This window comes from Semicossyphus pulcher, unplaced genomic scaffold (genome assembly GCF_022749685.1).
Source record: "Semicossyphus pulcher isolate SPU_LCO1_2020_fin unplaced genomic scaffold, fSemPul1.0.p SCAF_4, whole genome shotgun sequence".
NCBI lineage: Eukaryota > Metazoa > Chordata > Actinopteri > Labriformes > Labridae > Semicossyphus > Semicossyphus pulcher.
Window position 1 is genome coordinate 14,001,129 of NW_027211715.1, and position 25,669 is coordinate 14,026,797.

Here is a 25,669-nt window from a genome sequence, read left to right on the forward strand (position 1 = left end):
CATGTCTGTTTACTTAACTGTTGCTCAAGTTAAAGGCTGGTTTAGAAAAGCAGGTCATGAGGCCCTGTGTGCAGTGCGGTCCACCAAGCTGATCTTAATCATGCTGCAGGATTTGGTGTCCTGCAAACAAAAGATGTCGGTGTATATAGGAATAACTCAACAAAATATAGTTAACAAAAGTCATCTGAATGCTTTTTTACCTGTATTCTGTGGCTGACTTTATTGTAACCCTAAATAAACAGAAAATGCATTGAGTATAGGTCAAAGATGAGTTTAGTGTTCTCAGCTTATGTCCAACATAATTATTAACGTGCAAATCAAACTTCACTGAAAGCTTTGGTTTTGAGAATGCCTGCATATTGGATATCAACGCAGTCCAGTGGGTAGCTGTTGGCCAACACCAAGAAACCTATTTTAAACTAATAATCTCGAAGATTTTCGTGTAAATGTTAAGTCGCTATCGCTGAATGAGGTAACACAATGGTGATTGAGCCTATGGCCAACTGATGAAAGCCGTTGCATTTGCAGTATATAATATTATGGACTGGGTGTCTGTGGCAACTTTCGCAGAAAAAATCACAAGCGGCGCCCAGTTAGTGACGCGTTCTCCATCACCTAGCAGTGGTATGTCTGCCAGTGAGTGTAGGCGGAGCTAAGCGGCTGCTTTTCCGGTCCCGATGACTACAGATCAACTCTAAAAATAAGTGAAAATCCAAAGAAGAAGAAACAAATTCGACGCTCAGATGAAGGCAAACTGTCTAAAAAGGAAAGCGACCCTTAGCCAGGAAAACCAAAAGTTATAACCGTTACAAAGGGAGCCAACCGTAGACGTCTGCTTAAATTGGCAAGTGTACATTCGTTGTTATTTATTGCCATTAGAAGTGCCAAAGATAACAAAACGGAAATTTTCGAGATTGATAAAACTGGTTATTAATATTATAGTTCAACAACATTTAAATACTCTAAAAGACCCTAAACCAGTTTGTGACCCTCCTTTTATCTGTTTAACTGTGGATATGTGTGATTACCCTTAGTAAATAAGAGTTAATTTGGAATTAGATTTATTTTGCCCGATGAGAAGCTGCAGGAGAGCTGAGGTTTCCTAAGTAATAGTTTTCCAATGTGAGACAACATGCTACGGTAAAAAAAAAAAGAAAAAAAGTTTAATAAAAACTGCAGCAAAACAAATAGTGAATGCATCTTTGAGGGAGTTGAAGAGAGAATATGGTCCAGACTTCTTGGTGCCACAAAGGCAGCATGAACATGCACAGTGAATTAGTCCTAAAGAAATCACAAAAACAAGAAGCTTCTGGTTCAACTCAGGAGGCTGTTGAGTGTGCGATGTGTATGTTTTCCACAAGGGGGAGCTATTTAACCAAGAATGGGAGGCCCTGACCAAACTGGCAGACTCGTCCTAAAGCAACAGGCAGACGCTGTTAATACACAGCCCCTCAAACAAGTCAAATATGATGTTTTATTATAATTACTATGTATTACCTCAATGTGGACGTATTGGTTCTGAGCTGATGTTTTATCTGAGATCCACTGTGGGTGACAGAAGATGGAGAACTTGGTGATTTCTTGTGACCTTCATGTGTCACCTCTGTCCAGCTGTGCCTTAATCCTATCAGGTGAGTTTACAATATGAGTTTCTTTCTTTTATTAGCTTAACAGAGTTTTATTGCTAATAATACTGATGGGCGTGTCCTGTGAAACTGCCTTCTTTTGTTCACAGTTTCTTTAATATAAGCTACTGTATCTGTAGGTGGTTACTGTCCAGACGTAAAGCTGTCCCCTCTCCCTTTCTCTCTTGTTCACACAATCACACACAAACACACAATAACAGGAGCCAGGTTGCAGCCATAGCAACGCCACCGGTGTGCTGTTATCCGTAAAGTGGTGTGGATGGAAAGCAGAGGGCTGCTGCTGCTTTGAACTCCTCACTCCTTCCTCCGCCGCCGCCCAGTCTCGCCAGGTTCAAGGTACAGGGAGTGTCCGTCTGTCTGTTTGTCTTTATCTGCCTGTGATGGATGAGGCGGAGGACGGCGAGGAGGAGCCCAAATTCCAGCGCCCTCGACCAGCACCTGAAGTAAGCGCGGATCATGGGAGCAGCGGAGGAACCACGATGAAGAAATTAACGGTAGGAGGCGGGGCCGCGTCCATTGCGCGCAAAAACTCCAACAACAATGAGCTGTGGCTCCTGCGAGACGAGGACTCCGCACCTGTCAGTGCCAGTGGCAGCAGAGCCTGTGCTCTGTTGTGCCAGAGGGCTGCTGCTGGCGGCTCACAGTCTGGGGACTCAGACTCAGAGGCAGGCGTGAGAGGAGAGGCAGCCATCGGTATGATATGCAACAAAAACGGAGACTGTAGAAGGGACCCGACCAGTTCAGGGAGCCTCTCCTCTCTCATCTCAAAGCAGGAGAGGCTGATTGATGGAGGAGGAGTAGTTGAGGAGGACTGTCAGGGGCAGGCAGTCATGGACGGCTTGATCACTTCCGCGGGGTCCCTGACTCAGGGGCCCGGGGCCGAGGTCAAGACGATGGAGAAAAAGGACTCCAGAGTTTCCTTCTCCAACGCCCCGACTAGTAAAGGACAGACTCCGAGTCAGCATTCCAGGAACTCTGTGACATTTTCCAAAGCTGAGGATGGCTCTCAGATAGTGCCGGATGATGGAGACTCCAGGGGGAATCAGACGTACATGCAGCGGCAGTTCAGCTCCATGCTTCAGCCCGGGGTGAATAAATTCTCCCTGCGCATGTTTGGCAGCCAGAAGGCAGTGGAGAAGGAACAAGAGCGCGTAAAGTCAGCGGGTAATTGGATTATCCACCCATACAGCGACTTCAGGTACGGGGCAAATTGAGTTAAGTCCATAAAAAGCGCATACTATGGTTGTAACACATACGTCTGGTACTCTTTCTCCAAATCAAACTTTATATAACTAAACCACAAAGGTAGAAAAGATTATTCAGGTATTTATAGTGACTTGGAGAACTGGATGCCCAGCACTTAAGCTGCAACCAAGTTGAAAATAAAATAAAAATAACAAAAGTTTAGCTGAAAAAAAACCCATTATGAATAAAATAGGTCCATTTAAGAGCATGAAATATAAATGTAATAATAAACTGCATACCTAAAGAGAAGCAGTGCCTCATTTCTACAAGATCACATGATGCATTCTCCATTGAAAGATGTTTTTATTTTTCTCAGAGGAGAACTGATTTACATTATGGCTGCACTATAAACCATCTCCACATGAAATTGGCTAAATTTTAGTTTGATGCAATGTGGCAAATGTTTTTATAACAATAAAGTGTCCTCAAACATATTTTATTTTTTCATATTTAAGTGTTTCGAACTGGGTGTAAAGTCCATTTTTTGAGCTGGAATGTGTCGAAACATGTGTTTCAGCACCAGGGAGAGCTCCTCCTATTATTTCAAGTTTGAAAGGGCAGCAGTCTGAAGGTAGATTTGATTTGGCCTTAACTGGCCTTTCTCTTAGATTTGGCTGTCAGAATATACTTTAATGTAATATTAACTGGTGCTTTCGTGGGGAATTCTAACAAAGAACATTTAAAACTGAACAATAGCACATTTTCTGACTCCGGTCATGACTCAGCAAAGCTTTTCAATCAGTTCCTCCCACTTACTTCCAGCAGATCACACAGCAGGGAAACTTAGACGTTCAGAACAACTAAGACAAAAGCATACAGGGCTGCAACTACGGATTATTTGTAGTATAGATTAAAACTAAATAACTGGCAGTTTATAGATTAAACTACCAGTTATTTTCTTGATATATCTTCTGATATGACCAATTATCGAATAATAATGCCCTGCTTAAACTTCTATAGAGCATGTTTTGTGACATTACTGAGCACTGTATACCTTTTTTTTAGGATGAAATAGAATCAACGAATCACATACACAAGCTGTAATAAGTGCTGAGACATCCTCTGTTATCGGTGCCCCTGTCCGTTGTTCTTCGATTTGGGATGAGTTGCACCCAGCTTATCTTTCCTGTAATATCCCTGTCTCTCTGTTTGTCCTTGACTTGACTTTGTCTTGAGTCAGGGGGTATAGGTTACCTCACCAGGAGAGGATACAGTGCAAGCAGTGATAAACAGCAGGTGTTTCATTAATATCATTCATTTTCACTGTGTTTAGGGACAGGAGCTTAAAAGCTCCCCCACTCAGTCTCTAACAGTCTCCTCCTGCTGATCCTCCCCTTCATCAGGTTCTACTGGGACTTCAGTATGCTCATGTTCATGGTGGGCAACCTGATCATCATCCCTGTGGGCATCACCTTCTTCAAGGATGAGACCACCACGCCCTGGATCATCTTCAACGTGGTTTCCGACACCTTCTTCCTCATGGACCTGGTGCTGAACTTCAGGACCGGCATCGTGTTCGAGGATAACACCGAGATCATCCTGGACCCCGAGAAGATTAAGAAAAAGTACCTGAAGACCTGGTTCGTGGTGGACTTCGTCTCCTCCATACCCGTGGATTATATCTTCCTCATCGTGGAGAAGGGCATCGACTCAGAGGTGTACAAGACGGCCCGGGCGCTACGCATCGTTCGCTTCACGAAGATCCTCAGTCTGCTGCGGCTGCTGAGGCTGTCCAGACTCATCCGGTACATCCACCAATGGGAGGAGGTAGGCGGGATTCTACATTACAAATGATCTGGCCTGCTTTTTCAGCCAGTATATAGACCAGAAAAGGCTGTAATAAAGATAAGGAAAACATGTTGTAGTTGTACATGGAAAGAAGGAAGCAGAAGCGAGGGACACCATTGAGTCAGTAGTCGATGTTAGGCTAGTCTAAGCATTGTGCATCTGTAAACTGACCGATGTTAATGATATATCAACCGATATTCAAAATTATGCGTCAAATTTGATTATTCAACATGTCTTAATGTTTATTAAACAACAATTAAACAACAAAACTGTAAAAACTCAGATCAAAATTCGGAAAAAGAAAAATTTATTTTAAAAAATGATTGTCAATTATACAAAAAAAATCCACAGATTCATGCACTACCTGTTCATAGATTGATGTTTTTAAAAAAAATATTATTTCTGCCTCTAAAGGTGTCTTTAGGTGTCTTGTCTATTAGTTAAGGGGAGGGTCTTAGAAAATCTTACAAAACACCTTTAGTATGTAAAACAATATAAGATTATGAAACAAGATCAAATGAACACTTTCTTCCTGTTGCTATTTGGTTATAACATCCTACATCCAGACGGATAAATCACAATATTAGCAGCCAATATCAGCTTATGGAAGATATACTGCTGTCAGTGTCAGCTGGTAAAGAAATAAGATAATACCAAATAAGGATTGAGATGATAACGAAACAGTGTCTCAATTAGTTTTCCACCACAGGGCAAGTAATTATGAACAGTATTGGCTTCAATATTCAGTATCTGTCAGGCTATACAAATAATGTTTGCTTTTCTTGCAGACAATATTCCTAACTGTTCTTCAACATTGACTTCAACATAGTGAAGCATCCTTGGTTACCTTACAGAGAGAGATGGTGTAGTGATATAGGATGACCATTATTTTCTATTTCTGATAGAGTCCAACAAAAAGGCTCATCAGCTTCACTTTTACAGATCAGAGCCATCAGAGCTTTACTGACTGTCACTGATGTTGTCAGTCAAGTCAGCCAAGGTTTGGATGTTATGACAAAGTGTTTCCCCATCACTTTTAATTGTATTTATTCACAAAACTACAAGGCACACAGAGAGCACAGACCTGTGCTCAGTCCAATAGCTCAGTCTTCTATGATTAGCACATCTACAAGCCTAACCAAAATATGGGTGTGCATTCAGCCGAACGCCATCATCTCAACCTTTCCTCTGTTATGTTCTTTATTATCGTATACAGTATGTACATACATCAAATACTTTTGTCTTAAATAACATTATGAACATTACCGCTTGTTATCAAATCAGCTCATAGGAATAACTATGTTAGAAAGGAGGAAACTTTGCTTGTTTGAGAGTGGGATCTTGTTCATGAGATCTGCTCCAAAAGGTTCTTCCTTGGCCCATGCCACGCTTTAAGTCTCATGTAAATCCAGCCAATAATGTCATCATAATTCATCTGACAGACAGACAAACAAATGGCACCGAGCACATAACCTCCTTGGCGGAGGTAAAAAGAGAAACGAGTCAGACTGTGCTGCTCTAATTAATAAAACAATATTGGATTCCAGCGCGGCGGTTCATATCAGTATGCAGTAATTCTGTTTGTATATCAAAACAATCCTCCACTGTATAATTACTTCCTGACACACAAAAAATGAGGTTTAAGCATGTTGTATAACAATGAGCCTGATAGCTGGATAATAGCTCATCATCGTAACCCAGTGTGCTGATCAATCAAGGATTCATGAAAGATTCATTTGGGCTTATCAGTGGGAAAGTGAGGGGGGATTTTCCGAGGAGCGAACACCGGGGACGCTGATTTACTTTTTTACTTTTCATAATAAGAGCTTCCTTTTTCTTACTTTTATAATTATTTGGCTCTGGCAGATCAACAAATCAAGACATCGAACAGTTGGAAATCGATACTGACAGACTGAGTACACTGCTTTCTGATGACATTAGACATCAGGAAATAGGGTATGTCTATATATAGCTGCATCATCCATCACATACTTAAGTGCCACATTAACACAATTAACCCTTGCCTGCTATGCGCATGCGCTCAAACTGAGGATCCCTATTTGGCTTTAACAAGAATCTATGAATAAAATGTGTGTGTTTCCTCACTCTGAAAATAACCCCTGCTCTTCTGATTACAGAGAGGTAATTTAAACCTGACGAGAGCCTTAATTACTGAGTCAAACGCTCACAACCGAATGCTCCTTTGCTTCCACTCAGCGCTGCCCCGATCAGCTTAGTTCTGATCTCTGCTCTGCTCAGCGCTATCCAAACGCGGCTGGCTTTGTTTCACCTCTGCCCTGCTCAGCCCGGCTCAGCCCGGCTCAGCTTAGCTCAGCTCTCTGCAGCCGGGTTTTCCTCAATGATCATCTTAAGCCCTTTTTACTCATGCACTGCTGGCAATTTCCAGAAAATTTCTCGACAGTCTGCCCCTGAAATTTTCCAGAGTTGCCCTTAAGCACATGTCCCTCGCAGCAGAAGATTTTCCCTGTCGGATGCATTGTTTGCCGCAACTTGCAAACAATTTCGGCGTGGACACATACTAGGGCTGTCACTTCTCCCAAAAATCAAGTTTGAACAAATTCAACGTGATATGGAATTCATTTGAATTGTATCGAACACAAGTGTGTGTGTGTGTGTGTGTGTGTGTGTGTGTGGTGGTGGGGGGCCTACAGAACTGAGTGCAGAGCTAAGTGCGTGAGGGTGGGGTGGTAGGACGAGTGAGAGAGAACAGAAGTGTGTGTGCACGAGTTACATGTTGGGGACCAGAGATAAGTGTGATCAGTAGCTGTATAGACATAAGAACTAATGTACAGTTTAGGCTATGTATGTGCATAATAAACAACTCCTCAAGACTCAAGCCACGCTCCCGTGTCTTGTATGCTGCATGCTGCTGCTGTATGAAAGTGACGGGAGTTAGCCCCGAAGCTAGCTACAGCTTCAGCCCTGGAGCTTTCTGACCACGGCTTGGCTCATTGGTTTTCTCCATTGGTCTGTAGCAGGCAGCGTATTATTGCCACCTGTTGGAGTACAAGGCACACTACTTTAAACGTGATAGCATTCTTGGACTTTGGAAAGCAGATTTATCGTGGGTAAGCGTTAGGCCTATCTGCTGCGCTTCAAGTTTGAAACACGAAATTGTCAGGAGTGCAGTGCATGTGTTAAAGGGGCTAGAGATGTGTTAGAGATGTGATGATTTGACTGTTAGAAGATACCAGTGAAAAAACATATTCCTAATTACAAAAAACAATAAGCATTATGTGTTTTTGACGTGATCTTTGAATAGACTGACGTGTGTGTGTGTGTGTGCTTGTTGTTGACCAAAGCAGAAGCAGATAAGCACACACACATAAGCACTGTCAGAAATAACCAGAGCAATTTCCTGAGGCATGAAGCTCGTATCAAGGCTCTCCTCTTGCTGGCATGCCCAGAGGATGCCTTTTACATCAGCCAGACAATGAAAGTGAATGGATAACAGTGGGAATGTATGCATGAGAGAGGGGATTGTTAGTGGGAATCAGGTTCAGTAGTTTCCTCTGAGTAATTCGTCTGCATCACGGTGTATGTAACCATGTGCGTCAGAGAGGAATATAAAGAACTTTATCTGTGGGCTTCAGGCTGGGTGTTGTGGTCTCAGTAATGTGGCTTGACCCAGATTGTGGTGTGACAGTGACACATGGCCAGGTGCTGTTCTGGTGTCGGGGGGGAACATTAGTCCTGGAGCCTCATTAATCATGACGGGGATGCTTCCTAATCACAGGGCAGGGCCTCACAGTGTGTTTACCTTTCACGCTCCCAAATTAGCCAAGGCCATTAGCCATTACAGGAAACACTAAAAAAAGGAAAGAAAGTAGTTTTTGGCCCATTTTAAGCCCAAGCTTATAAATCACTGATCAGCCAAAGGGCTCAGATTTACATGAGCAGGTAAGAGAAGTATAACATGTGTATAAGTAGGGTTGGAAGGAGGAATATGTCAGACTGGTTGGCTTTGTTTTGGCACTGCAATTACCAAGTGACACTGGAACCCCAGGGTTTTGTAGGAGGCAGGTTTTGATATTCATGTGAGCGCCGAGTTTAGGGCAGCGAGGTCTCTGAGGTGACGGGATGAGTCACCGAATTTCCCGACTCGGCTGCTCCCAAACTGTAAATTCACAACAGAGGAGGCTTGTTCACGTCTCTAGACACACAAACACACACACAGTATCTGTCCTAGTTCACATGCAGGACGAGTCTCTAGACTCAAGCCAGAAACCAGAAGAAATGTAAAATAAGAAACCATCAATTGGCTCATGAAAGTGCTTTCCGATATGCATAAATTATCTATATATAATATTCAGATATACATACAGTGTCTGGCCTACTTCACTTGTATGATAATTCTCGCTCCCTTGTGAGGAATATGCTTTTGCTCACAGTTTACTGAAGCCGCCAGTTGGTCCAGCTAAGCAAGGATTACCCACCAGTGCACACACATGTAAATCTACCCACATACATAGACACACAGAGTGGTAAGAAGGCCTGGCCAGCAGCCAGCGAAGCCACAGTGTAGTGTGTGTGGTTTACGAGGCTGTGACCACAACAGCAGCTCCACACAAATGAGCCTTCTTACCTGAGGGGAGTAAATCTAAGACACAGCAGAGAGAGGCCGGCCTGGGCTGCTGACCAAAGCTTTGTCAATGTCTGATGAGGATTTTTCATGAATAAGAACAGGCCACAGACTGTGCTGTTTCATTTTCCCCACATGGTTATAATCAGCGGAATCAGCCTGAATATTATTCTGCTATGATGGAGAAGAAATGGCAGAGAACACACTTTCCCAAACCCCATATTACCTCATTTGTTACTGTTTAGTGACATCGCCATACCTTGTTTTAAAATAAACCTGACTTTTTCAAGCGCATATACGTACATCAAAGGTAAACCCAAGTACTTTTTCACCTCCATTTTAAACATATTTTCTCGCAGCACTTTCATTAAGGCTAATTTTTGTAGTCCAATGACTACCTGTAACTTAAAAGAGGGTTGCCTGTTCTGTTAACTCATAATGATTTATCACCCACCTCACAGCAGACAGCTGTTTTAAAATAATAAACAATCCCAAAACCTAATGTGTGCTGTCTGTCCAGCATCAAACAGCACACTAACAAAGCAAGCAAGCAGCTAGTGACAAAAATTGTGGATATTGGACATAATTAGCCAGGTGGCCACAAACACTACTCCAGATGAATGCTAATGCTGCTAGATTTATAAATAGACAATAGTATGCTAACAGAACAGCCATATGAACTTTATGTAAGGGATAATGTGTAGTAAACAGGTTGTTATCGTGAATTGGAACCCCATTAGGAGTTCTGTTCACCCTGATGGGGTTCCATTCTGCGATAACAGCCTGTTCAGTTAACGTTATCACGCTTATTACACAGCTATTTACTTAAGTCAATAATTTGACACACAAAATGTTGATTTGGAAATGATTTTATTAATTTGAAAATGATTACATTTCCATTTTCTGTTTAAAAATAGTGCATTACACTCACAGTGAGAGCTGCATCCATAGCTATGGGTAACTCTGTAGCGTTCTAAAAATGAGCTAACCCACCTGTTTTTACTCACATTGAATTTAAGATTCAAGATGTTTATTGTCACCCCGGTTATACAAGTACAGTCGTGTAAATACTTATGCTGGGACGCTCTAATTAGAAAGGGTAAAATATTAAATAATAATAATAATAATGATAATAAAATAAGGAAGCAGAAACAAACCGTAACATAAAATAAAAGTAATAATCGTAATGATGATATTCGAGAAATACATTTTTCTACTAAAATAATAAGCTAACCTAGCTGTTATTACAAGCATTAAAATTTGCCAATCTAGCTGTTTTCACTCACATTAAAATGAACTAAGTTAGCTGTTTTCACTCACATTAAAATGAACTAAGTTAGCTGTTTTCACTCACATTAAAATGAACTAAGTTAGCTGTTTTCACTCACATTAAAATGAACTAAGCTAGCTCTTATTACTAACATTTAAATTAGCTAAGCTAGCTGTTATTACTCACATTAAAATGAGCTAACCTAGCTGTTTTCACTCACATTAAAATGAGCTAAGCTAGCTCTTATTACTCACATTAAAATGAGCTAACCTAGCTGTTTTCACTCACATTAAAATGAGCTAAGCTAGCTCTTATTACTCACATTTAAATGAGCTAACCGAGCTGTTTTCACTCACATTAAAATGAGCTAACCTAGCTGTTTTCACGCACATTAAAATGAACTAAGCTAGCTCTTATTAGTCACATTTAAATGAGCTAACCAAGCTGTTTTCACTTACATTAAAATGAGCTAAGCTAGCTGTTTTCACTCACATTAAATTGAGCTAAGCTAGCTGTTTTCACTCACACTAAAATTAGCTAAGCTAGCTGTTTTCACTCACATTAAATGGAAACATTTCAACTGATGGTGAAATAAGACAAGTTGAACCAGACTGCAGAAATCAGCGCAGCACCTGCCTCGTCACTGTCAGTCTGTTGACATTTTCTTTTCTATTCACCGTCTCAGAATCAAGTATTTAACACAGCCATATAATATATAATATAAAGCAGTAACAGTGAAGAATAGTTTGGTGTTCTTTACTGTTGGATAGAAGTATTTAAGAAATTAAGGAATGAAATGTCACTTTGTTTGATATAATGTAGTTCGCAATGACTTCCCTCTTCATATAAACATTTACTAGATGATTAACTGTTTTTAATTAAAATTCAAACTACAGTGAAACCTGATACGTGCTGTCAAATATGCATAACTTAACAGACGACTGAATATAGCCTTGATGTAGGCTTTGAAGTAAAACTATCCAACTGTTTCCCTTTCTTTCTTCAGTATAACAATATGCTGGATGGGCTGTTTAGGAAATCAGATTCAACATTTTTAGATTTTCCTTCAGTCTTTAACTGTTTTTTTTATTCCCCTCACACATCTATCTCTCTTTTCTCCCCCGGTCTGCCCATCTCCTCTCCTCCTGACAGATCTTCCACATGACCTATGACCTGGCCAGTGCTGTGATGCGAATATTCAACCTGATTGGTATGATGCTGCTGCTGTGTCACTGGGATGGCTGTCTCCAGTTCCTCGTTCCCATGCTGCAGGACTTCCCCTCTGACTGCTGGGTCTCCCTCAATAAGATGGTGGTAAGCAGAATGCGCTGTGTGTATATGTTTGTGTATATGTGTGTTTGAGTCATGAATATCAGTATTTGGAAGTTTTCGAAGAAAAACTGCTTGAAAAAAATTGCACAAAATATATCCCCAATGGTTCATAGATGGGGAAATAGACTTTATTTAAGTTTCTTCACACACAGATTTTCAAACCGACACAGACACTCACACTGGAACGGCCTCAATTAAACCCTCTCTAGTTGAACCCAGGAGACATGCCAGTGTACAGACAGCAGAAACGAGGCATAAAAAAGACAGTTTTCACTCAGTGTCGTCTGTTCTTTGGCCATTCTCTTCATTATTTCTCTCTCTTGTTTACTTCTCCTGTCAGATGTCCTTCCTTATTCCTAGCTGGCAGGTAGCTTCTGACCATCTGCTGAGAGTCAGACCGTTAGAAGAGGTTTTCTCCAAAATGATTGCTGGCTTGAAAGAAAAAACTCTCCGGAGTGCAAGTGGTGCAACTCTCAAGCTTCATGAGAAACAAATATCTAACCAGACAAGTAATGAACAGCCATTATTACAACCTTTAACCAACTCACTTGCTCAGTCAACCTCTTGAACCCGAATCACTCTCTTTAAATCTCCCCTTAAGTAGCTCTAGAACAATCCGTACTGTGTGCTAATAAAGGTATGATTCATTGTCAGACTGTTAGATTAGACTGGATTAGTTTTGGCTTGTGTTCCTAATAAACTGGTAACTGAATCTACATTAAGTATCTGCTTTTTTTATCACTCTTAGAGGAACAATTTAAAACCATTTCACTTAATTTTTATAGTTGTATTATTACAATCTGGGGTGCTTCGATGTGAGTTGCACCGTTTAAGACAAATTTCCCCAAAGTGTATTTTTCACATCCTGGGTATCTTAAATGAATAAATAAAGAAGATATGAGCAGTGAAACGCACTTATTTTTTCTACTTATATACTGTACTTTTGTACATTTTACACACAATTACACATACTTATCAATTGCCTGTATTACCTGTAGGAGGTCCATTAGTGGTGCAGCCAGGTGAGACTTACAATACAAACTATGATACCAAATAATACGGATTTCAGAAGTGGCTCAAACAAGTTGTGTCTTATTAATAAATAGCTAATGTGAAAAAGTTGATTCACATCAGTGTCATTTAAAGTGGGGAGGGTGGGTGTGTGTGCTAATTCATAGTGCTTCATATTTCACTCTGTGATACCTGTGGAGTAGCTTAGCATACTTAACATTTAAAAAAACTCCTAATTTTTCTCACACTGGTGCTCTGTGCAGGCCCTCACACAGCCTCTGCCTGAAACGACTCAGTCAGCTCTGTCCCTTTAAGAAATCCCGCCCCTACAAGCCCGCTATATATAAATAACATTACAGCAGGTGGGAAAATGCCAATTTTTACAGCAGAAATAAACATGTTTACAGCCTGGTACAAAAAACGTTTTTGTTATAAATAGCTAATTTTATTATTTATACAGCCTATGGCTAATAACCACCAGCTACGCTGAGGAGCATATAGCCTATCTTCATAGCCGTAGCTGGCTGATTCATGCGGCCAGTCCATAGTCCTCAGCCATAGGTTCGCACTCCGCCTCTTTGCCTGCCTCTGGATTAGCCGGCTCTTGCATTTCCAATATGGCGACCCCCAGCGGCGGCTTCAAACCGCTTCTTCAGAAACCAATGGGTGACGTCAGTGAGACTACGTCCATTATTTATATAGTCTATGGTATGGACTTCCAACATTGTAACATTATATATATGTCTTAAAATGTGAAACAGCATAACACCCCCTCTTTAAACTAGCCTAAGTTCACTGTAAAAACAATTAGGAATGCTAACTTATAATTTCTTGTCTGTTTAGCTAGAAGTTAGTGTACATGTTGTGATAACTTAGATAAGTTAGATAAGTTTTCTAACTAACAAAAATGATTCAACTGAAATTAAGAATGTGAGTCAAAAGTCAGTCAGTGTAAGTGCCAAAGATGTCAGTGGTTGACAGCTACTTAATGCTGAAGAACCTGAAGCTGCAAATCATTTTAACCTGCTTGCAAACTATTTCCTGAAGGGAACATCACTTTAATGTTGTGTGTATGAAAGTTCAGCAGACTGGATAATTCCCATGCTTTGTCAGACCCAGGCTGCTTCCTGAGCCGCCTGACGCTGCGGTCAAAGCCTCAGAAAAGTGTGAGTTTTTTTTATTTTTGGCATGAAGATTTGTGACATCAATGAGTTGAAAATAAGCATTTGAAGACACTGTGTACCGTGCTGCACTGGGGTGTGAGCTTGTGTGCATAGGTGTGTGTGTTTGTGTATCTACAGGAACAGATGGATCACACACCCAGTGACCCTGTGAGACATCACTGTTGTTTCTCTGCTGTTCCACCTCTCGTTTCTCATTTCATCTTTGGCCATCTTTTCTTGTTACACACACACACACACTGTCACACATGCACAAACACATCCATTCTATGTCTGATGAGGCCAGTAGTGGAAGAGGTACTTAGATCTTTTACTTTAGCAAAAGGAGCAATACCACACTGTAGCAGAATTCATGCAAGTAAGAGTCATTGAAATTTAACTTTTAGTGAAAGCAAAAACTGTATCAGCATCAATAATAATTTCAAGATTTAATCTCGACGATCTCAGTTGGGTTCTCTTTGGTGGCACCTTTGGTGATAAGCGATAATTGCAGGAGCACACTTCCCAACTATCCAGACAGTGTCGCATGTGTGACGTCCACAGTTGGCTCCGGTTGTAACTCTTGGTTTTCCTTACTGACGGTCGCTTTCCTTTTAAGACTGTTTGCCTTCATCTGAGCGTCAAATTTGTTTCTTTTTCTTCGGATTTTCACTTATTTTTGAAGTTGTATCTGTACTCATCGATCTTATCTTTGTTTGTTGTTGCCATAGTAGATTACTGTTTACTCGCAACACTTGCAGAGACTGGAAAAACAGCCACTTTATGTCGCGTTAGCTCCGCCTACCCTCTCAGGCAGACCAACCACTGCTGGGTGATGGAAAACGCGTCACTAACCGGGCGCCACTTGTGAATGTCGCCACAGACACCCAGTCCATAATAATACTGTATACTGCAAATGCAAAGGCTTTCATCAGTTGGCCATAGGCTCAATCACCATTGTGTTACCTCATTCGGCGATAGATAATGACTTAACAGACATTTATTTAAATGAAAATCTTACTTTTTTACTTTAACAATAACACTAATTAAAATTATTTTACATAGCCTACTGCTGGGTAGCTTATAAATTTTCATTAAAGTATCTATAACGTTTTATCTTAACCTTTAATGATACATCCTCATGTATTGTATCTTAGTTGAATTGAAGTATAAAATAGCCTGAAATTAAAATAAAATAATGAGAGAGTATGTGGAAGTACAATACTTGAGTATGTGACTTTCCCCTGCTGGCGGAGGCTACAGTGTTGTGTGCTCACTCTATGTTACTGTTCGTCGCTAATATAAATGTATAAATGTGACAGACTCCTTTCAACTTCAATTCAAAACAACATTTTATGTAGATGTTTTCCAATCTTATAGAATAGACTCTATAATGCCTAACGACATGGTAATTTTCACCAAAGGGTAGGAGAGCAGAGAATATATTGTTTTCTGAGCTATCATTAACTCTTTCATCCCTTCCTTCCCTCTCCCTGTCTCTACATTCACTTCTCTCTTTGATGCCTCCGACTGATCTGTGTTTGAATCTGTGCGTCACTTTCTGAGCGAGTTGTCACACTGCCAGGGAGCACCCGAGTGGGCGTGGCAGCCTGGTGTGCGTTGCTGCTCTCCAGCTCAGGGTGATCAAGGTCAGAGATAGTCTTCAGAGCTGCTTTAGATGAGAGACGCAGCGTTAAACGATCCTCTTCCGCATGCTTCACTTCCAGCTGACTGGCTGCGTGCCTGCGCTGGACATTTCCCGGACTCCACCATGCATTCCCCTTTTACATAACCACGCACTTAGGGTATATATATCTGCAGCTAGATAGAAACAACGTGATTTATTGACATGCTCAGAGGCCACTCCGGTATGCAGAGATATACCTGCTTTCATGTGCACGTCTACATCTGTCACTGTCGCTATAAAAATAGGAAATGATTAAAAAAAATAGCCTCCGTTCCCGCTGTATTCCTTCCTGAAGCTTATCTGTGACTTTTAAACAAGAAGCAAACAGTGATGTTAATTATAAGCCTGATAATCAGACTCCTGCAGAGTGATCACTAAGGAAACCACAATCATCTTTGCTCATATTGTGCGACTCTCTGTTACATAATGACAGGTAGGTTTGATTGGCGGTTGGACCAGTAGCATCAGAAGAAAGCCTCTCTCTTCCTCTCAACTTGCCTCCCTTGAGTCAGAGCTATGTTTTAATATTTAGCCTGATGAGAGATACTTTACTGCAGAGCTGTAATTGCGGTTGCACGGGTTTACGTGGCTTCATTATATAGGCTTTGCATGTGTATGATATGCACCCACTTACAGATGCTTTTCATGAAACCCTCCTGCTTTCAAACTTAATAAGGATATTCTCAATCCACTCAATCAGGAAAATGATCTAAGTGACAGGCAGGCCTGTCAGCGCGCATAAGATTAATGGACAGTTATTGTGCGAGATGTGCGTGAAGGTGTTTATGTGAGCGATTGACAACTGCCCATTTGATCAGCAGCCTCTTTCAGTTCTAATTTGGTTTAATGATATCATGAACAACACATTCATTTATGAAATGTGATTGCACAGAAGACATTTTAAGTAGGTGATTTGGAAGAAGTGAGTGGCATGTAGGATTTGAATGTTAAAATTGAATCCTAAATTCATACAGTAGTCTCGTTAATGGGAGAGCACACATGCACATGTGGGCTGGTTGGCTACAGGGGTTGAATGTTTTGCCCCACATAGACCATTTATTGCAGAGACATGAAACCCAGCCAACGTTTTGTTTTTTATAAAAAGACACACATACTTGTTCTAAAATCAGTATCGGTCTAAAGAAAATCCCATATATGTTGGGCTGCAGTTATTAGCTCCAAGCTTAGCTAATTTGTGTTTTGCTAGGTTGAGCCTTGAGTCAACATGCTTTAAAAATGATGCACAACCTGGTTTGATCTGTGCAATGATATAAAGAGAGTTCAGTTTTTAAGAAATTAAAGGATAGTTTTGTTGTTTTTTGTTGCTTGTTTAGTTTTTTCACTAATTTTGAAGTATTATTTAAACTGACAATCTTGTTTCTCATTTCGTTCTCTTGGCGATATGCGGTAATTGCGGGAGGACACTTTCCAATTTAACCAGATGTCTACAGTTGGCTCCCTTTGTCACAGTTGTAGCTCTTGATTTTTCGCTTTCCTTTTTAGACTGTTTGCCTTAATCTGGGTGTCGAATTTGTTTCTTTTTCATTCACATATTTTTGAAGTTGTATCTGTAGTCATCGATCTTTTCTTTGTTTGTTCAGCCATAGTAGATTACTGTTTACCTGCAACATTTACAGAAACCCGAAATGCATCCGCTTAGCTCCGCCTACCCTCTCTGGCAGACCAACCACTGCTGGGTGATAGGAAACGCATCACTTACTGGACGCCGCTTCTGATTTTTTACGCGAATGTCGCCACAGACACCCAGTCCGTAACAGTAATATATACACTGCAAATACAAAGGCTTTCATCAGTGGGCCATAGACTCAATCTCATTTGGCGATAGATAGTGACTCAACAGTAATTTATTTAAATGAAACTCTTTGAGATTATCACTTTAAACTCTGGAAATAGTGAGGTGGAATATGCCTTTTCCAAACATGGATACACTCAGATAAGTTCAAACAGTTTTTCATTTTGGTACTGTTAATTACAGGCTGCAAAGTTATTCTACTTCTAGGTTTTACTTTTTTAATAAGAAAGACACTACAGCCGTGCTATCGGTCTCTGGTGGCTGGTATGATACATTAGCTGAAGTTCTCATTAATACATTTTGATTTTTTTTGCACAGAGTCAGACTGAATGCATCGCTAAAAAAATGTGCCTTTCCAGTCTTATGATAATCACTACAACAAGAGCCTCCCTCATACTTACATGATCATAGCAGAGCAGATGCATTGGGCTTGAGTCAAATGGCCACAGCTTGCATCAGCCACTGGACACATTGTCCAGATGCACATGAGTGCACACCAACAGCAGTCTGAAACCTACAGCTGTGTCTCAGCTCAGAGACTGGAGCTCTACAGGATACAACTAATGGGTCCTTTAGACTGAACCTGCTCCTCCTCTGCAGAGTGTCTTCTTGTAAACTTACACTAGTTACAGTAATGCACAGCTGTTATTTTTATCCCTCTGCACACCTTGTTTGTAAAAGGTCCACTTGCATGGCTGAATTTTCTGATTTACTGATAGTAAACGTGTAAAAGCTGCAGTGTTCTCAGTCCCCTCAGGGATGAGGATGAAAAAAACTACCAACTCTTAAAAAATGACAGATGCCATGGTTGCAAAATGTTGCACCTTTGCAAAGAGCTTGGTGGTTTTTAGTCATTATATTAAGGCCTGATAAAGCAGACTGAACGTAAGTAGTAGTATTTTGGATAGAGAAAAACATCCCATATCCTGCTCGCTGTAATAACTCCCCTGTAGAAGGCATGGAATAAAGTTAGTTTAACCAATAAGTAAGCATTTAATTTAATCCAATCTATCGCGTTATGTGGAAGTTGTTATTTGAGCACACGATGTTGAACTTCTTCCTCTGTGTGAAATACTAATTAAAGCTAATGAACTCACACCCAGTAACAAGAGCTTACTGAGCAGCAAGCTATGATCCACTGAGACAAACTCCTCGCGCATATCAATTAAAGTCCAAGCAAGCATTCATTCCACATCTGATGAATTCATTTGGAGATACACAGCAGTCAGCTCAGAATAACCTCTATAAACCTCTAGAAACAGACATTAAGATTCAAATCAACATTTACAATAAAGTACATTCTAGTTAGTCAGTAGAAAAATACTGCATTTTGGCCAAACAAGACTTTTTAATAGGCTGCCATTCAGATTTAAAGAAAAAATAACATATGGTCCCACACCTACATTTGAGTAAAAGCTAACACAGCCAACATAACATTTACCAATTAGTCTGTTTTACTTCAACTCTCCCTCCAATTTAAGCATATATGCATCAGTACTCCTCCAAACAAGCAGAATATTTAGCTTTAAATGTCAGCAAACTTTATTGATATTGTCAAGTACTTGCAGCAGACACCAAATCATCTTGCAACTTTCTATCTGGTTTTAAATAATGAACACAAACATGGACCCGCTGGTTCTAAATAATTAATCTTAACACGGCTAAAAAGGGCTGTTATGGCACTTTACTTGGTAAAAATTATAAATGTCAGTGTCATCTAAATGTCAGGCCTTTTAAGCAAACCAAACTCATGGTGTTAGTTTTAGACTGTCAGAGAGGGACTGAACCCTGTCAAAGAGATGCTTAGCAGCATGACACACACACACAAACACAGAATACACTCACTATCCCATACTTACGCCATCATGCATCATAGATGTCCCATACTCCCTTTGTGTTCCTCGCTAAATGTATTATGTACAATTAGCCATCATCCACGCTGCGCAGTGAAGACCGATAGCAGATAAAATGAACACGAGCTAATTTCATTTGTTTGCTTCTTCCCCCCCCACACACACACGCACACACACACTGGGTGGGTTCTCTGTAGAACGACTTTATTGTGTTACCAGGAAGGGTGTAATTTTCAACAGCAAGAGACAGCTGTACAGTGTGTCAGTTTTAATCAGCTATTACCTCAAACTTAAACACATCCTGACCAGTTACAGCCGGTCAAGATGTGCTGTCCCTGTATGGGGTTTCCTGCTCGTACAGACATGTGAATGGAAAGTGTTGGAAAATACGCCTTTTTGCTTTCTTGCTAAAGAAAGTAAATGCAAAATCAACATCGCTGTAATATTTTCTTATTATAAGTGAAGCGTTAGCTTCTAGCTGGTTAGCCTAGCTTGCTGACAGTGTAGATATAGGAAGAAACTGCTAGCAAGACTAGCTACTAGGCAACTAGCCTAGAAGTTACTGCGCCTGATAGCTCAGTCAGACACACAAACTCTGTAAAACCACAACCTTTTTGCATTTTTGCACATACTTACACAGGCTAAACAACAAGATATAACCTGTGAAAGTTGTATTGTATGCCAGTAAGTGGATGTTTTTACCTTTGGACAAAGCCTGGCTAGCTGTTACCTTTGTTTTAGTTTTTATGCTAGGCTGAGCTAAGCTAACCGGTTGTTTTTTGTATTTGTAGGGATACCAGGGCAGGAAAATGAGACTTGCCTACGACATAGACTTTACTTTGACTTTGACTATGATTAAAATATGTTTTTTTTAAAGAATACAGGAGAGAGGAGCTGATTCATGGGCTTTTACCAATGACTGTATATATAGATGGACGATGCATCTCTATCTGCTCCCATTGTACGAAAATGATGCCAAAATAGCCCCTGTGATAGGCGCTGCCATCTTGCGATGGTGACATCATTTGGAGCCAGAGACTGCGCAGTAGAGATCAGCGGGTGAAGCAGCCGTAGCCACTTCTGCTAACCAAAACACACACTTAAGTTACCGAAAAAACAGCAAATATCCCGCACGCCGGCGTGTTTAACAGCAGAACAGCTTCTTTGATTGGTCTGAGGTTAATGTTCACAGATATGGAAACTTCAATGACTGTAGTGATTGTTTTTGTTACGTTTCCTCTCACCGTTCCTCCTCTACTCTGCTAGTCCGGATCAGATCGGCTGCAGGAGCCATATTGGTCAACAAAGCTGCCAGTCATTGTTTCTACAGCATCAAATAACTAATTAAAAATAAACTTGTCAGAAAAACGAACACTTGGACATAAATCAGCAAGAACTAACTATAATGACAGAAACCATGTTTGAGAAAAATGTATTTGGCGTGTATTTTGATTTTATAGTTTGACTCATGTCCCATCTGTCAACATGGAGGAGGCAGGCTTTTATGACCTATACTGCAACCAGTCAACAGGGGGCGCTCAAAATGTTTTGACTTCACTTTTAGGGAGCTGTCATGTCGTTCGTCTTTTATACAGTCTATGGCTTTTACCAACACTTTCAAAGATACAGAGACATACTAAGAATGCATCTTCAACCCATAGATGAATACTGTTAACCTAAATTCCAACATCATGTGACAGTAGTAGATAACCTGCTTTATAATCAGTAGTTATTTTTTGTTGTTTTCTATGTATGGCTGGGTATCAATCAGGATTTCTCAATTTTATTCAATTCCAATTCACAAGGTCCCAATTTGTTTCGATTTCCAATCCGATATCGATTTTTGTTAGGGGTATTTTAAGTTACAATATAACAGAATTTTTAATGTTTACAATAAGAATTGACCCCAAAGAAGTTTCATCATGTACTTTTTATTTAACATGACAAACACACAGCAGTCAACACAATATTAACAATTTGATGAATTAGACAGCTTATGAACTTTTTTTCCAGTTTTAGATTTTCAGTCTGTACATCTGGCTCATGGTTTTGATTAAACGAACTGGGGTTTCAACTTTTGCGAGATTTGAGAACAAAACGCGACTAACAGTTATGGGGAAAGGCATACTGTACAACATGCCAAAAATACACTCGCGGCTAAAGCCGACAAAACTAACTTACATATTCATGGATGCACACACAATAAAAAGAGTCCGACGGCGACCACTGATGTCTCTGTTGTAGGTGCAGTAAACAAGTCCGGGCATGTCTCCCTCACTGCCGTGTTTCAGCTCAGTCGTGCTGCATTCAGGGGTGCTCAGAAACGCAAGTGATCAGATTTTTAAACTCAGCATTATTTCTATGTACAGTATCTATATCCTTAGTATCTTTCCATTTTTCATGTTTGTTAGTTCATGAGTTCCCCTTGTATGGTGTATTGTACAGTGCATTTACAAAAGCCCCAGTGTAGTTGGAGACATAACTCTTGGAGTGAATCTGTCTGTAATAGAGTAAGACAGGCGGATGCAGCCATGTGTAAGACAGTGTTTATTCTGTTCCTGGGTTCAGAGCGAGGGACTCCTACTCCTGCTGTTTATCTGCCCGCAGTGTGGCCAGCATGCTGAAGGGATTCAGCTTCAGGTCTGTTCACCACCTCTTTGGCAGATGAGGCTCAGCCTGGGGCTGGAGTGTTTAATTGTAGCCTACGTCAGGGTATGGAAATATGATAATGGGCTTAGGGGCTGAGGATGACAGTGAGACATGACTGCTTTTACAAGGGTAGCGAGGACAGAAATAACAAAGCAGGAGGTATAATGATAGTTTGTAATCTTAAAGGCTTCAAAATGTCGTCATATTATTCTCTGTCTTTTATCTAAGATTACGAGATCCAGTTTATCTTCTTAAATAAATCCAAACAACGGATCCAGCTGACAAGCCAAAACGAATATCAAACTGGAGCCAAGCTCACAGCCTCACACAACAGGAAAACCATAAAACTCGGCCCCGGTGCCTTTAAAATGTCAACTTAATTCATACTGTTTATCAAATTTAAATTCTAAACAGTTATTTTAAAACATTGATGGCAGTCTCAAGCCAGTATGTCCTCTTTCACCTCCCTCCAAAAACAACTACATTTGAATCTCAAATGAAATGCAAATGCCCCTGGAAAAATACAAATCAGATCCAACCAGTCAATCAGTGACTGAGGACAACACTCGTCCCAGAAAGGGACAGAAGGAGTTTCAGAGGAGACACACACACACACACACACACACATGCAGTGGTAAACTCTGGACAGTGTGTGAAACACAGCTGCTTGAGGGGAGGATGTGAGGTTCAGCGGTGCCTGTGGAGGACTCGCTGATGAGTCTAACACAGGAGAATTGGGGTTGACTGAGTGTGTGAGCACCAATCAAAGGCAGACTGAAGCGGGCAGATGTACAGGCTCCTCATTAAACACAAGATTTTTCTTCTGCTCCTTCTGCTCTGCCAAAACGAGGCGAGCCCGCTCAGTGATGATGATGAGGCTCTCCGCCAAACCCCAAACAATCACCAGACACAGAGTCGTATACTTCACCAGGAATGTCTCCTACTCTTTCACCCTCTTATTCATAATTAACTATTCCTTTCAGCACTTCTAACACACTTCAACCTCCATAAATTTTCACTGCGATGTGTCTGAAAAGTTCACCTTCTGCAGAGGTCATCAGGTTAAAATCATTGTAGCATGAAGGTAAATATATAAAATAAATCAGCTCTTCCAGGAGGACAGTATCGCCTTGATTTTCTCCATTCTTTCCATCTCTTTTACCTATCAAATGTTTTGTTTTCCCAACTTTTATTTCTCTATTTGTCTATCCCAACAGAATGACTCATGGAGCGAGCTCTACTCCTTCGCCCTCTTTAAGGCCATGAGCCACATGCTGTGCATCGGATATGGAAGACAAGCCCCAGAGAGCATGTCGGACATCTGGCTAACCATGCTCAGTATGATCGTTGGAGCCACCTGCTACGCCATGTTCATCGGCCACGCGACTGCACTCATCCAGTCTCTGGACTCATCCAGACGGCAATACCAAGAGAAGGTAAGGGTCTGGCTAGTTTTTATTGCTGTTCTGAGGTAGTTTACTGGATGTTTACTGCTTGAGTTATGTTGGGGGCTGAGTGGCTAAATTAAGCTAATGTTGATAGTTTTGTTCAAACTAACAGTAAGTTCAACCAAGCTACCAAAGAAAAACTTACTTCTAGTATCTAAAAACTTTCTGATTTCAATAAAACAATTCTGTCACATAAAAATGTGTCTGTGATGTTACACACAGAAGATTCTGTTTTAACAAATTTCTATTGGCAATATGAGTATAGACAAATAGACCATTTAGATACACCTTCAAGAAAGTGAAGTTTTTATCTAACCTGAACCTGTTTTGTCAGCTGCCCCTGGCTGACAGATAATCCTCCATTCGCATGGTGTTCCAGGCCCTCGCTCTTACGTGTTAAGCAGTACACCAGCGCACTGACATTGAGTTGACCCAGGGTCAATTTGGTTACGATTGTGCGGTTAGCTAGCAGACAGAAATTGCAATGCAGAGTTTGATTACCTTTGTATTTATCGCAAGTCATATTGCCATAGCAAAATTGAACAATTAAGTCTGGTATTGCATATTTTACCATTGAGCCACCAGGAAGAAGCTTAGCATAAAGACTGGATGCAAGGGCAACAGCTAGCCCGACAGTTACCAAACTTTGAAATATTTGTCTACTAGCAACCTGTAAAGCACACTTATGTATGCGTTATATATGACAAGAATAACACAAAAGGCAAGTTGTGTTTAAACAAGTTGTGTGCATCTTCTGGGGTTATCTCGGAAGAAATCATCGGCTATAGTCTGATGACGATATAGCCTCTGGGGAGACCTGTGAACATGCCGGAGCATGTAGCTGGTGGTTAGCGATAAACTACTTCCTTTTCTGCGTGCTGCATTGTTTACAGAAAAAGAAAAGCAAAGCTGCAAAGCTTATGTAGCCTCATATTAAATGGACAAACATGAGAGTAGTTGTCATCAAACTATTAAATAGAGGATGAATAAGCCGATTTCCCCATATTTAACTTTCTTTAAATGTGTTAAGCTGCAACATCTCTTTTCAGAAACAATGTCCTGTTACTCTGAATAATCCTAAGCCCATGCATCAACTGTTGTCATTTGAAGTCCCTTCAGCCGAATAGAATAATCCCTGTGTAAACTGTGGACTGTGTGCTCAGTGTGTGAGCTGGAAAATGCTCTCTGGAAATAGCTTTGCTGTTGATATTTGCAAATTTTGTTTTCATCTGTGGATTTTTTTGTTATTTTGGTGGACTAACCCTTTAAAGTCAAACTATCTGAGAAAACAGTACAGCTGGATCGCTTTAGTGGAGAACAAACAGGGAAAAAAGAGGGATGGTTTTACTACGGTCTATTTTTAGATTACTGCTGGAATAAATCAGAGGTTAGCTACAGGATTACCTGACTCGCACCCAGGTGGCCCCTCTGTGTAGCGCCTGGCAAGACGCCATGAAGAGATTTAATCGACAGCGCTTGTCCTCTAAAACAATGTGGATACGGTTATCAGATCTGATATAAACAGAGAAGGTTTGCTCATTTGATTCCAACACACTTTGAAAGGAACAGCATCTGTTTCATTAGTTCAATATTCATGGCTGCAGCTCGCTGGGCCTCCGCCTGTTTGTCTCCTCCGTACAACAGGAGATCAAAGCTTTTGGTGTCTGCAGGCCAGTGAGGGAGCACGCTCCTGCTTTATAAGGTCATGGTGTCGCGGTGCTTTTTGTCTTGTTAGCTTCCTTAGATCCTGGCTGATGTGGACATGTCTTATGCTACCTATCACTCGAACACATGCATGCAGACATGCACAAACACATCAGAGTGATTGGTGGAGCTTTGTTGTTGAGATGGAGCCTCTGGCCAATGTTGAGAACAAAGGCTGATCAGGTTTATGTCTCTCTTTCTCGGACGTACTCTGTTTATACATGTAGCTTTATTCTGTTTTTTCTTGTGGCCTGGTGCATCATGACAGGGAGATCGTCTTCTTGCCTTTTTAAGTCATGACATCAAGAAGAATCCATCATGATGTCAAGTTCATATCGGGTAGACTCTCCTGTAGGAGTGGCTGTGATGGTTTTCTAAAGTAATGAAGCTGCAGTATGTGTTAGATTCAAAAGCATAAAGCAGCAGGGTATGTATTATCAATAGATACACCATCAATATT

The 25,669-nt window shown here is 40.8% G+C and overlaps 1 protein-coding gene across 1 annotated transcript in view; it reads left to right on the top strand.

The window, feature by feature from the left end:
* Positions 1–2,026: 2,026 nt before the first annotated feature.
* Positions 2,027–25,669, top strand: part of hcn2b (hyperpolarization activated cyclic nucleotide-gated potassium channel 2b) — a 52,436-nt gene continuing 28,793 nt past the window's right edge. Inside the window, exons 1-4 of the mRNA XM_069679661.1 lie at positions 2,027–2,844; positions 4,235–4,658; positions 11,705–11,866; positions 23,275–23,493. Coding sequence (XP_069535762.1) covers positions 2,027–2,844; positions 4,235–4,658; positions 11,705–11,866; positions 23,275–23,493 — 1,623 coding nt within the window. The remainder of the gene's footprint in view (positions 2,845–4,234; positions 4,659–11,704; positions 11,867–23,274; positions 23,494–25,669) is intronic.